Source organism: Pleurodeles waltl, chromosome 3_2, assembly GCF_031143425.1.
Source record: "Pleurodeles waltl isolate 20211129_DDA chromosome 3_2, aPleWal1.hap1.20221129, whole genome shotgun sequence".
In the NCBI taxonomy this organism is placed as follows: Eukaryota; Metazoa; Chordata; class Amphibia; order Caudata; family Salamandridae; genus Pleurodeles; species Pleurodeles waltl.
The window spans coordinates 15484513-15497371 of NC_090441.1; the positions used below are offsets into that span (position 1 = coordinate 15484513).

The 12859-nt window shown below is 43.4% G+C and overlaps 1 protein-coding gene across 2 annotated transcripts in view; it reads right to left on the bottom strand.

Annotated features, from left to right (window-relative positions):
- Positions 1-12859, bottom strand: part of HEATR6 (HEAT repeat containing 6) — a 249963-nt gene that overhangs the window by 111294 nt on the left and 125810 nt on the right. The window contains exons 8-9 of one of the 2 annotated variants that reach the window (XM_069226594.1): positions 8907-9196; positions 8086-8263 (exon numbers count right to left, since the gene is read on the bottom strand). In XM_069226594.1, the coding sequence (XP_069082695.1) occupies positions 8086-8263; positions 8907-9196 (468 nt within the window). Of the gene's footprint in view, positions 1-8085; positions 8264-8906; positions 9200-12859 lie in introns of both variants that reach the window. The other variant, XM_069226593.1, reaches the window with a different exon arrangement.

Below are 12859 nucleotides of genomic sequence, written 5' to 3' on the forward strand. Positions count from 1 at the left end.
AGCTGTTAAACTGGCAACGGGGTAGCAACGCTTGGCCAGTGCATAAAGGGGGCCCTGCCACGCTGGTTGGTTAGACAACTCTCCCAGTATTTCAAGCGAACGTGGGCCGAGGATGCCAAACATCAAGATATTCAGCAGCAGTTCTCGCCAGGACCTATCCCAGAAGATCTGTGACCACCATGAACAGAAGGGCAAGGTAATGGCCAAGTAGTTCAGTAATCAAGAGTAGTGTGAGACCAAAACTGTGCCAGCTGGGGGCTTTCAGGAGCAACATGCTGCATTTTGGTAAATGTCGTTTTTTTTCCTCATTACATGTACTGTCTGGAAGGTGGGGGCTGCAATGCAGCAAAGTACTCCATGTCCTATCGATGGTGGAAGCTGCAAGGCACATACATCGATGGCTACTGATAAATGTAGGCTGTGAGCGTTTCCATTTTAATCCATTAACCCAGGGTTTTACTGCCCACTAGAAAAAGCATTGCAATGCCTCGTCAGGGACAGTAAGCAGTACAGTATTTACAGTACACTTATTACAAAGTAAACAATGATGACCATGAGAAGATTACATATTTAAAAGGAGGCAGGACTAGTTGGACAGCTATCTGAAAAGCCACGGAAAGGACTCTGTTGGCTTCTACTTCTTAAGCCTGTGGACTAGACCTGTACAAGACTAGACGGGAGGTCCCTGTGGGCGTGGTCTTAGATTTGTGGAAATAATTATGGGGCAATGGGTTATGTTTTTAGGCTTTCAGGCCGTATATGATTATAATGTCTTCAACAGCTTCATCCCAATTATTATCATGGAGAAAAATGGATGTAAGCTCCGGAGGTCGAGCTTACACCCCCCTCACCCACCCGCCCAAAAAAGCAACATAGTGAAGAGCTGCGGCCAATAACTAATAGGTCAAAGACGCTGAGGGTCGAAAAAGTTTGGGAACCACTGGGTTAATATGACGTTATAATTAGCTCTTCTAATAATAAAAAAAAAGTTTGAAAAAAACGAAATTTCACTTTGCTGACCTAACTATGACTTGCACCTTCAACAAACTGCTTATGACCTCACGTTTTACATCACCATGATATGCTAAATTACATCACTGATGACTTCATCCATGTGACTCCTCCGCCAATGGAGAACTATGTAGTATTTGAGACAAGTCTCATTTAGGCCCTCATCTGCGCTGGCGGTCAATAGAAGACCACCAGTGCGACTACTCTACCGCCGGCCGCATAATGTTTTCCCTGCTGGGCTGGCAGGCGGAAACAGTGTTTACGGCCCAGCGGGGAAAAGGGCCGTAACATTGACAGCGGCTCCAAATAGAGCCACGGCCAATGCTGGTGTGTGATGGGTGCAGCTGCACCCGCCGCGCAGATCACTGCCCGTAAATCAGGCAGTGACCTGCACGACGGGCACTGCATATGGGCCCCTGCAATGCCCATGCCAAATGCACCCCTTCCGCCAGCCTTTTCCTGGCAGGGGAACCCGCCAGGGAAAGGCTGGTGGCAGAAGGGATCATTATCCGAGGGGCAATGGTTCCCTCCACCGTCAGGCTGCCTGACAGCGGCATCCTGGCGGTGGAGGAGGGCCGCCATAGACGGCCCTCACTGTGTTGATTATATGGCGGTTCAGACAGCCATACATGTGGCGGTCTTTGCACCCGCCGCCGGCATGGCGGTCAGAACCGCTGGGGTTCATAATGACCCCCTTAGTATGGTTAAAGTTATATGGTGCACACTTTAGCTAACAGTAAATTTGCAAGAGCAAGCAGAAGTTCATTAAAGCAAAGTAGAAACTAAGCACAATTAGTGTGAGCTGCAGGCGTATGTTTCTAATAGGTTCTCCCTTAATTCAAAGGTCTGTTACTAAAAACGTGATAAAAACTAAAACTTGACGTTAAGGAGTGGTCATGCAGTGCTACAGACAACTTCAATAAAAACTGGAGATTTATAAGGAGCAGATACTTATATTCAAAATTTCAGTAAACACTTGGCGACAGAATTGCTGTACAATATATAATGTATGGGTGGACTCACAAGTGGTTCAAATCCCAGTATCATTTTAAATGTTGTTAAAATGGTGTACACTATTCTGGTCATTTTAAGAACGCGTGCGAGGCATTTTTACATACTAAGGAGGGTTGGCAATAAGGCCTGATAGTGCACGCCCTTATAACTGGCTAATATGTAAAAGTGAAGCTCTTGACTTAAAATTATGTCAGATGAGATAGTTCATAGACACTTCACATTAAGGTAAACAATAACCAAACTAAATTTTTTACCGACATTCACAGTTTTATAAGTTGCTGATGTCATTACTGTCTAAAGAGCCACAATATTTCTTACACCCCCCAATACCAATACAGAAAGAGCACAATATCTTAATATGGGTGATTACACATATATGCTTCATGCTCAGTTGTTGCAAAAGGATATACCCATTAGTTCCATAGATGTTATGGAATATTGATACTACATGTACCTTGCTGAATACTACAAGAACCTTTTAGCACAGTATCATATCTGTTGGATCATGTAATCAGCGATGTGCTCAGTGATGATGTCAATGATGTAACATGAGATGTCACCAATGATGTCATTTAATCTGTCATGAGTGATGCAATACAAGAGTTCATTAGCAGTGCATGGTGAGGGCACAAGTTTTAGTTAGGTCAGTGAAGCACGAATGGTGGATTTCAGATTTTAACATTAGATTTTATATTATTGAGAGAGCACTCTGGCTTTTCTTTTGTGAATTTCTGAGTTTCTTTAAAATGTAAAGTAAAATCGTATTAACATACCAAACTATAACCTCATGTTAAACCTTTTTCAGTGAATTTCCTTGTTTTCATCTTCATCATATTTACCCAACTCCCTCAGAGCATAGCTTTAGGCCATGAGCGGTATGGAGGCTGCCAACACCCTGCCGTGAAAGCCGACATCCCTGAACCCAATCTCCTCAGTTGTCAACCCCCTACAGACGACCTACCACCCACAGAAACAAAATCCCACTTTATTTTTCTATAATTATTATTATTTTTTTTGCTGATGTGTGTGTGGTTTTGTGGTACCACGGTTCCCACAAGATTCTGTGGTGCCATGCGGGGGCGAGCAGCATATCGCAGGACCTGTAGCACTTTAAAAAATATTTTGGCCCAAATAGCCAGGGTAATCCTACTTTGCCCTTGGGTATTTTTTGTTGGAGTTTTAATTAACTCACGACAAAGGGACTTAATGATCAAGCCCTGAAATGGCACACACATTTCTGTTCAGATTGCTCATTCCTGTGGGACTGACCGAGAATAAAACCTTCTCAGCCAAACAGTACGCTTTATTTTTTAAATTTGCAGTACCGCCAGAGTCTTGCGGGACCAAAACACCACATACCACAAAATTTTGAACCTTGATTTTTCAAAAACAATTGAATGGATTTACATTAAAGCACAAAAAAGCAAAATTCCTTGGTAAAGATCTACCTTTCTGCCAAATAAGGTGTAATTCTGCTCAGCCATTGTTCAATTTTTTTGTGTATCGCTTCCCAAAATTCCTGTGGGAATTGACATGGGAAGAACACGTTTTGGAACCCTACCCTTTTTAATGGCCGCTGCTTAATGGAACGGAACACCTTGAAACTTTCTATGAAGGTGTTGGGGTGGATGAACCTTTTCTGGGAAAGTTTTGTGAACATTCGTCAAGTGGCACCAAACTTATTAGCAAAGAAAAAAATGCTCCTGCTTGTGAAACTGTGGCAGTCACTGTGTTGTGGGGTCGGCAGGTGTATAAAAAGATTTATACATATGTATATACAGAGAGAGAGAAAGAGAGAAAGAGAGAAAGAGAGAGAGAGAGAGAGAGAGAGAGAGAGAGAGAGAGAGAGAGAGAGAGAGAGAGAGAGAAAGAGTGAGAGAGAGAGAGTGAGAGAGTGAGAGAGAGAGTGAGTGAGAGAGAGAGTGAGAGAGTGAGAGAGTGAGAGAGAGAGAGAGAGAGAGAGAGAGAGAGAGAGAGAGAGAGAGAGAGAGAGAGAGAGAGAGAGAGAGAGAGAGTGAGAGAAGTAGGAAGTGCAAAGGCCTGCTATGCTGCCTAATGGAAATGGGTTGAAACTCTCAGTATCACAGTATTCATTTTAGTCCCCCCAGGCTTCTCTACAGATAGACAAAACCCTTTGACTTTGCAATAGCCTGCTTTTTTGTAGTCATTACATTCTATTTAGAGAATGAACAATAAATGTACAACATAACTAAGTTGAGTTTTTAAGGATGATGCTTCCCGCTCATAAATGGAATTTGTCTTATGGTCCTCCTCTTGAGGTAATGCACTACTGCAATTTTAGCACTGTTGTGGAATGACTTTAGAAAAATACCTAGTGATATTCTGAACCCAAAATTTGATGCCAGGAGAGTGTGTAGAATGTGAAAGTGCAAAAGGGCTGGCTGCAAAAAAATGGTTACTGATGAGTAACATTTTCCTTTCTCTAGTGTACTGTTTTCCAAACTTTGGGTTGCAACCCATTTGTACGTCACCAGCCAATCTCTAGTGGGTCACGAAAGAGTAAAAAATAAAGATGTCTTTACAATTTGTATTTTTCTTGTCACGGGTCATGCTTCAAAGAAAAAGGTCAAATGATAGGCTGTGTCTCATAACAGAGTGATGCTTATTTAACATGATGACTCGTGTTTACTTTTATTTCTCTGACTTCAAGGTAAGAGGAGTATTAATGTGTGAACTAGGTGACAGTCTTGCTGGGGTACATGGAGTGTGAAAGGAAAGGCTGTATGAATTTTTTTTTTTTTTGCAGCACACAACAGAACTGCCTGTAATGAATTGTACACATTTCAGAATATATCACCTATTAAGAAAGCAAAAATGAAGCACACTTTTTTCTAATTCTGAGGTGCAATGGAAACAAAGATTTTGAAAGAATCAAAAGAAATCCAGACACACTAATGATAACTTTTCAGTGAAACCAGATTTTCAAAGATATATAGTTTTATCAGTAAAACTGTGACTGCAAATTTAGTGCCCATTTCTTTTTTTTTTTTAACGCTGGGAAGAGAATTTATTAAGTTTCAGAGACCAGTGATACAGCATCAATTTGTTAACAGATACCATTCAAGGGAAATTAGGACTTTAAAGTGTTTTTTTTTTTTTTTTTAAATATATTTATTGGTTTTATATTTCGAAATATGATACAAATTGTTCAGTTTGCAACCACAGGATAAACCAAAACAATGGTTAATTATCTAAGTCTTGAACCAAATACACACAACCCCTCTATGCACTTCACGGAACGCTTCTGGTCTTGCAATATCATTCCTGGCTGCACCCTCCCTAGGTTTATCCTTCACTGTTTATTTTATAAAGGCATTCGTTTGAGACCAGTGTGGACCTTGCTTTACGTGCATGGGTTCCCTGAGTGTCTGAGGGGAGGGGCATCAACTAGGTTAGTGTATGCGAGTGGCTCCCCTGGTTTTCTGCTCCCCGCGCCGCAATACCACTGTGGTGACATAGTCTTAGTGGGCATTTATTACTAGAGAGATGGGCGGATATGATGCATGTGCACTGTGTTGTCTGGGTGTCTTATGAATTCTGTTCCCGTGATGAGGGGTGCAGGTGAATTTATGCTGTGGTTGTTGCGAATACACGCGCCCCAATTTAAGGAGGCTTTTCATCGTTTTTGGCCTCCAGCTTTGTTACCATATCCTCCCATGTAGAGCAAACTGTGTGTTGCCGCCTTCACGCACCATTCTTTTTAGTACCTGATACTCAGTGCGCGCCCAGCGTGTTATTAGAGAGTGCCAGGATTTCAGATCGGGAGCCATAGAGGCTTTCCAATGCATTGCTATTAACCTTTTATACATTAAAAAGGCCAGGTCTATAAATTTATGTAAATGTCTTTGTTTTTTTGGTCTCTTCCTAAGTCCCAACAGGCAGGACCCGGGGTCTGCTACCAGTGCCAGTCCCGTAAGCCCAGATACCTCCTCTACCACCTCCGCCCAGGCCGTTTGTATATTCGGGCAATCCCATACCATGTGGAAAAAGGATGCTGACGGCAATCTGCATCTGGGGCACATTGATGCTGCATCAGGGAACATGCGCTTTATTCTGGCTGGGGAGAGATATGTTTGATGCGTGTAATTGAATTGGGTATATCTAAATCTGGGATTCCTTGACACACCTCTGATGTGGGATAGGGCCTTGGGCCAGTCTTCCAGTGGGATCGGGGTGGGGAGTACTGCGTTCCATCTACCCCATGTTTTCCCTGTCTGTGTATCAGGGGTCTTGTTGAGGATTCTATATAGATTGGATATTGTTTTAGTTTGATCGCTGTGTTGTAGAAGCTGGTGAAGCACAGGGGAGATCTCTGGTTCCGAGGTGCCCATTCCCCAAATTTTCCTGATTTCGTGACATATGGCATGATATGTCAGGAACTGTCCCGGATTTATTTCCGTGAGGGCCTGAAGGGCCTCGAACGTCATTAGTTTACCGTCTTCGTAGCAATCCCCTACGGTCAGTATTCCTGCTTCGTTCCACTGCTTTGCAGCTTGCATTCTGGCTGCGTTCCCCACTAATAGGTAATTCAGCGGTACGTGTGGAGAGTATGGGAGCTTATCTGCTCTTTTTTGCACGTATCTGGCCCAGCACGCGTACGCAGCTGCAAGCAGTGGGTTGACCAGTGCCACTTTGGGGGGCTTCGTCGACAGCCAATTTAAAAGGGGAGTCCCGTTCCGCCGAGGCTCTAAGCTCGTAGGTTCCGCTTGCCCTGGTCTGTGGATCCAATATTGGACCCATTGAAGTTGTGCGGCTGCATAGTATTTTTCAAAATTCGGAGTTCCTAGGCCACCGTTGTCCAGCGGACATTGTAGTGTGGGTAGCGCCACTCGCGCTCTGCCACCTCCCCAAATGAGCTGCAGCAATGCTGTGTTTAGATTGCTGAAGAATCTCTTGGGAATAATTATCAGTAGGGCCGCGAAGTAATATAAAAGCCTAGGTAGAATCAACATATTAGCAATCGCCACCTTGCCGGGTGGCGAGAGAGGGAGTTTGTTCCAGAATTGTAGGGAGCCTTTTATAGATGTTAGCGCCTTCCCCAGGTTCCCATCTCTTAAGTCTTCCGTGGCATGATATATGTTTATCCCTAAGTATTTAAATGTTGTAGGGCACCACTTAAGATGTCCTGTCTCTGGGGGATCAGGATTATTAGGAGCCCTTTTTACCAGGGGAAAGACACACGACTTCTCCCAGTTTACCACAAGGCCAGATAGGCCTCTGAATTCAGCCAATAAAGATATTACAGATGGGATAGCTGCACAGCCGTTCCTGATATATATCAACGCATCATCTGCATATAGTGAAATCGTGTGATGTACCCCGTTCCTAATAATTCCCCATTCATGCTCCATGAGGCGAACTTTTGCCGCTAATGGTTCCATTGCTATGGCAAACAGTAGCGGGGATAAGGGGCATCCCTGCCGTGTCCCCCTAAAGATCGGGAAACTATCAGAAATCACCCCGCCTGATTTCACCCTCGCGTTCGGGCTAGAGTACAATGTCCGAACCCAGCGGATATAGTTAGGGCCTATTCCCATACGGGCCATCGTGGCCAACAGGAAGTCCCACTCGAGCGTATCAAAGGCCTTTTCTATGTCTAATGAGAGCACCATTTCCTCCTGTGCATTCTTGGGGGTGTCTCCTATTATGCCCAACAATCTTCGAATATTCAGGAAGGTGTTTTAGTGCCCATTTCAATGGAAAATGGGTTGTCTGTAAATGATGTGTGCTAGCACACAATGCTTTAATTACATTTAAAAAATTGCTCACCTCATGTCTATTAGAGCTAGGTGGGTTGCAAAAGATTCTTTCTAGAAAGTGGGTTGTAGTTCTAAATAATGCATTATTCCACAGCCACTCTTGCAGCAGAAAAAATTACTTCAATATGAAGCTGAGTGGGACTCCATAATTTATATACACTGAAAATGTAATGATTATATGGACATCCCTGTAACTTTACCCATCTTGTTTTGATTATAAAATATAGGGTCCCAAACTTCAAGCATCTTTTTGTTTTTAACACACCACAATATGCATTACCTTTGGATAGGGATCTTTTAAAGCGATGGTCATCAAGGAAACTGACTGGGGGCTTCCAATCCCAGGTGTATCAGGCACAAAGGCAGACCAGTAACCATACAAAATTCTTTTCTCGATGGACTTGATAGTTGAGAGGAAGCAAGATAAAGCAGATTGCCGAACTCTGGCCTGATAAGATCTTAAAAGGAAAGAAAGTGTGTTTAATACCACCTGGGGATAAGGAGATTGTATCACAGACCAACTGCATTTTCCCCACTAAAAACATTATTTCACAGGGCAAAATAGGTGATCGTAAAAAAAAAAAAAAACAATTGCACATCAAATGGAGTTGCATTTCAAAGCACCATATTAACTATGTGGAGATTAGAATTGTGGTTTTCTAGGATAACTAAAATTACTGAAAGGAATTTAAAATCAGTAGAAGGAGAAAATCTGTACTTTCTTGCAATTTCCGACTATTCTCTATCCAGACTCCCATTGATTTCACCTTCATTGTTAGATTACTTGGGCGAAGGTATATCTTCCTAAGGAACTTGATGCAGTTCAAAAGCTTGCCTATGGACCTAAATCTCTGGAAAAATGTGGAGATACGTGAAAGACAACACAGCTCAGAAATAAAATTTCGAACCGGCTACTATAGTTAATTGCATAAAAGTGCATTTCTGACAACAAAGCATACTCAATATAGTGGGCTTCTAATTCTCAAAAGAGGTACAATTAATAGGCAAGTGTTGAAGTGTTGGCATATTTTGACATTACCACATCTGCTTCTGCACAAAATCTATTTATTTCTCAAATGATTCAAAACAATAAATACAAACCTAATTTTGTTCTGAATTCCAACTTCTGTGTCAGAGTACTCCGAATCACTGCTACTGACCCTTTTCCAATACTGTGATGAGGAGTGCTCCTTTCCTGCAGTTAAATATGTGCTGCTTGAGGGAACGGTCATAGAGGCAAGATATGTACTGTGTTGTGCATCCCCTGCACATAACTTCATTTTGTCCATTCCATGGATCAGGGCCACTCCAGTATCCTCTTCAAATTCATCTTTTGTCTCTTCCTCTTGCTGTCCTTTTTTTGCTTTGCCTCTGGATTTCTTTCTTTTATTCTGCTTGGGAGTGTAAACAAAGAACTATTGTTATAAGCCATATAATGACTATTTGAGCATAGGTGATGTAGATTCACTATACAGTGTTTTCAGTACCATTTAATGCCAACAGGATACAAAACAACATTTTCTTGTTTACAGATTATAAGTGCTTTTACCAAGGCTTTTATCTGTTCATCTGCAAGATGCATATGATTTCTGTTGTGCTATGTACTCTAGTGCTAGTCAGACCTAAAGACTCTGTGATGTCCTCGTTGGAATGTTGGAGGTGGTGCTGAGGTGTAGAAGAATGCTATTGACTGAGTCAGCAGCTGGAGAAAGAGTAGAAACCAAGAAATTGTTGCTAATGACCATGACGATTCCTTTGCGCATATAGAGGTTGGGTAGCTCGTAATTTAGAGGCATGCTACGTAGGGCCTCTTTCAGACTTATCCTCATAGAATACCCTCTATGAACCACACTCGTTTCCTCAGCAACAGCACTGCAGGTTGGAAGGTAAACCCTGAGGTGACTGATCATAGCTCCATAGTCTGGCAGCACGGAGGCAATGAAGTTTTCCCCTGATGTAACAGTAAGATTAAAAGAAAGTGAGGGATTTATAACAGTATGCGTATGCGCTTTCAAAGGAAGTAGGGAGAAATTACACCATAGGAACACATTGCTGTAAAATGGCTATTAAGTTTGTGGCTTGGACCCAAGTACTGAAAAACAACATGGTAACTAAGTTTGACTAAGAAAATTGTTACTTTGAGATGCTTCTGTAGAATTGCAATTTAAAGAGCAACACCCAACAATGTGCAATGTTTAATAAATAGCTTGATCCAAATGCAACGTGTATTTCACCACAAACACTTTATGACGCTGTGTATGGCAAATATCACTTCTAGGTATGTGCTCAAAGGCAAGTTCCAAAGCTCAGAAACTGAACTGATGGAAAACTGTCACAAACTGCCTTCAACAACTTCCACATTTATAGAATCATATTTGCTCACCTACATACTAATGAGACATTTCTGTAGTGAACTAGAGTTCAGTGCGAGTCTTTCATGGTTTTTGACTACTGGGGAAAATTTCGAATGCGATTTACTGTTCTTCATGATTTGTTCAAGTTGTCAAAGGATTCCGTCACTGTGCCAATCTTTAGCATGTTGCCAAGCCAGTGTCTAGTATTATATTGCATCTGGCATTTACAATAATCTCAAAGGTCACACATCAACATGCAACTCTGCAAACCACAGCACACAATCAATAATTTACCATGTGTTTTTCTATTTGCATAACAGGTATCACCTCCACAGAATCGATAGCATGGTGAATGTTCAATGGGACATCTTCCTGGACTTTGGCGGCAGTTATCTGAGGGACTACGAGTCCCAGAAGCATCCTTGAACATCTGCGGTGGAAGAGGGTGGGGCTGCCCACATCACTGCGTTACAAAGCACTGCAGCTGATCCAGCTGCAACTTTGGTGGCAGTTACCGGAGGGACTCCGAGTCCCAGAGCATCCTTTGATGTCTGCAGTGGAAGGGGGCGGGGCTGCGTACATCATCACGTTACAGCTGATCCCGTTGCGCAGGACACGTGTGCCTGGGCAAACTCCAGGCCCATCTTTGCCTGTAGGAGGCTGTGCTGCACCATCCCCCTGTCAACAATCTTATCAGCTCCCCCTTCCCTTAATTGTCATCATGGGCAAACAGAGACGTCCTACCAATGCTAACAAGTCATACACCCCTACTTCCCTGGAAGCAGTGGGTGTTCTCAGCCAAGAGATCAAGCTGGCAGAACATCGCCTCTCCATTTCTCCATCTGTTGAACTGGCTACCCTACGTCAAAGTATTTCCTTTCCCACCCCCTTGGAACCTAACTCTCGGTCGGTGGCACTTTCAGTCGTCATGGACGGGGCATGCAACCCTTTCCCATGTAGATGATCCCCTGTCTCCCTCGCAGCCTCACAATCGTACTTTTCCCTTAGAGCTGGAAATCCAGGAGGTCAATATATAGAGAGGAGGTGCGAAAGGGAAAAGAGAAAAAGAGTGGAGCCTAGCGGTAACACCAAGCAACGCTGTGTGACCTCTTCTTTGAATTGAATATTAACATCAAGGGCAATGGTAATACGGGGGTGGATGGCGGGAGTGGGGTTGAGGACAAATTTGGGTCCCTAATGGAAGCTTTTTAGCCAAGACAACTAACATTTTGGACAATAAACTGTCAGCGATCCACTCGCAGCTGAGCGCAATCGAAGCTAAGCTTTCGATTAATGCAGCAGCTGGTCACCTATTGGGATACCTGTCAGAAGATCCTCTAACTATAATGGGCTCCATCTCCACTCCGCCATCTTAAATCCACCTTGGCGCCACAGCAGAGGGTATTCAGTCATCAGGGGTGGGTACGATACCTGTGGCAGATCCCCCAGCCCATCTATACCTATCCAGCTCGATGGGAATAGTAGCCGAGCTCAACTGGCCCCAGTGCAGGGGCAGGCCCAAAGTCAGGCCCTGATCGGGCTGACCCTCAAGGCTTACTCGAAGGAGCCTGCACAAGGAAGGACTTTACGGATAAGGTCACTATTAACCTGCTTCCCGAGTCTGCTCCATATGTGGTGGTGCTGGGCAATGTCCCCACATTGGGGTTTAGGGTCTCTAAAGATTATGATCAACTAAAAAGGAAAGTTTTGCACTGGCTGGGTATAAATTCTCCTCTGGGCACACAGGATGCTGGCAGGATTAATTTGGTAAGGAGGGTCCACTGGATTAGGGATGAGGCTAAAACTCTAGCGGGTGATTGTATTATTCATTATAATAACCCTTTTTCAGCTGGCAGAATTTTTGCATCCTTGGGCTCGCCCTTAGGAAATATGCCTCATACCTCGATCCTGGCTCTCCCACTCTGCTTTTTTTTTTTTTTTCTATTGACCCAAGTCACCTCGGTCTGAGCAGCAGTACTTCCTACGCTGAATACATTATGGTCTGGGTTAGGTGGTCAGCGCCCAGAGTCTTTCCAGGTGGCAGTTTTTAACAGATTTGCCCTGCTGACCGCACTGGATTCTTGTGATCGACTGCTGGGGTCGGATTACATGGATGGCTCCACCGTTCTTATCAATATTCCTGATGAATTGTGCTCTTTGATTCCACTCAACTCAAACGGTAATTTCCTGAATTTCATCAGTTGGAACGTTGCTGGGCCTGCGGCTAATTTTAAGGATCCTAACTGGTTGAGCTAAATCAGAGGATTCAGGGTGATTTGCCTGCAAGAATCTTGGGAGGTATCCAACTGTTTTTTGGAGGGCTAAAAGACATTTTGTTTGTTCCTGCTTCCAAGTCCCATGCTGGTAGATCAAAGGGGGGAGCTTGTTATATTCATATCCCTTGCGCGATTAAATGTACGCTAGAGGAACTTTTCACGGGTGCCCCCATATTCTAGGCTCTGATGTTTTCTGTGAAAGGCTTACCTAATTTGGTGCTGTTACATTTTTGTAACGGTAACCCTTCCTTCCCTGGGGTATGTAAAGCTCTTAAGTTGAGCACCTTCCTTGATAACCAGAGTAAGTTTAAACATTCTGGGACCAATGTGGTGGTAGTGGGAGATTTTAATGTACAATGGACTTGTCTGAGGACGGCTGCTTTGAATGTTTTTGGTTTCCCAAGTTATTGGTCTACTTAATAAA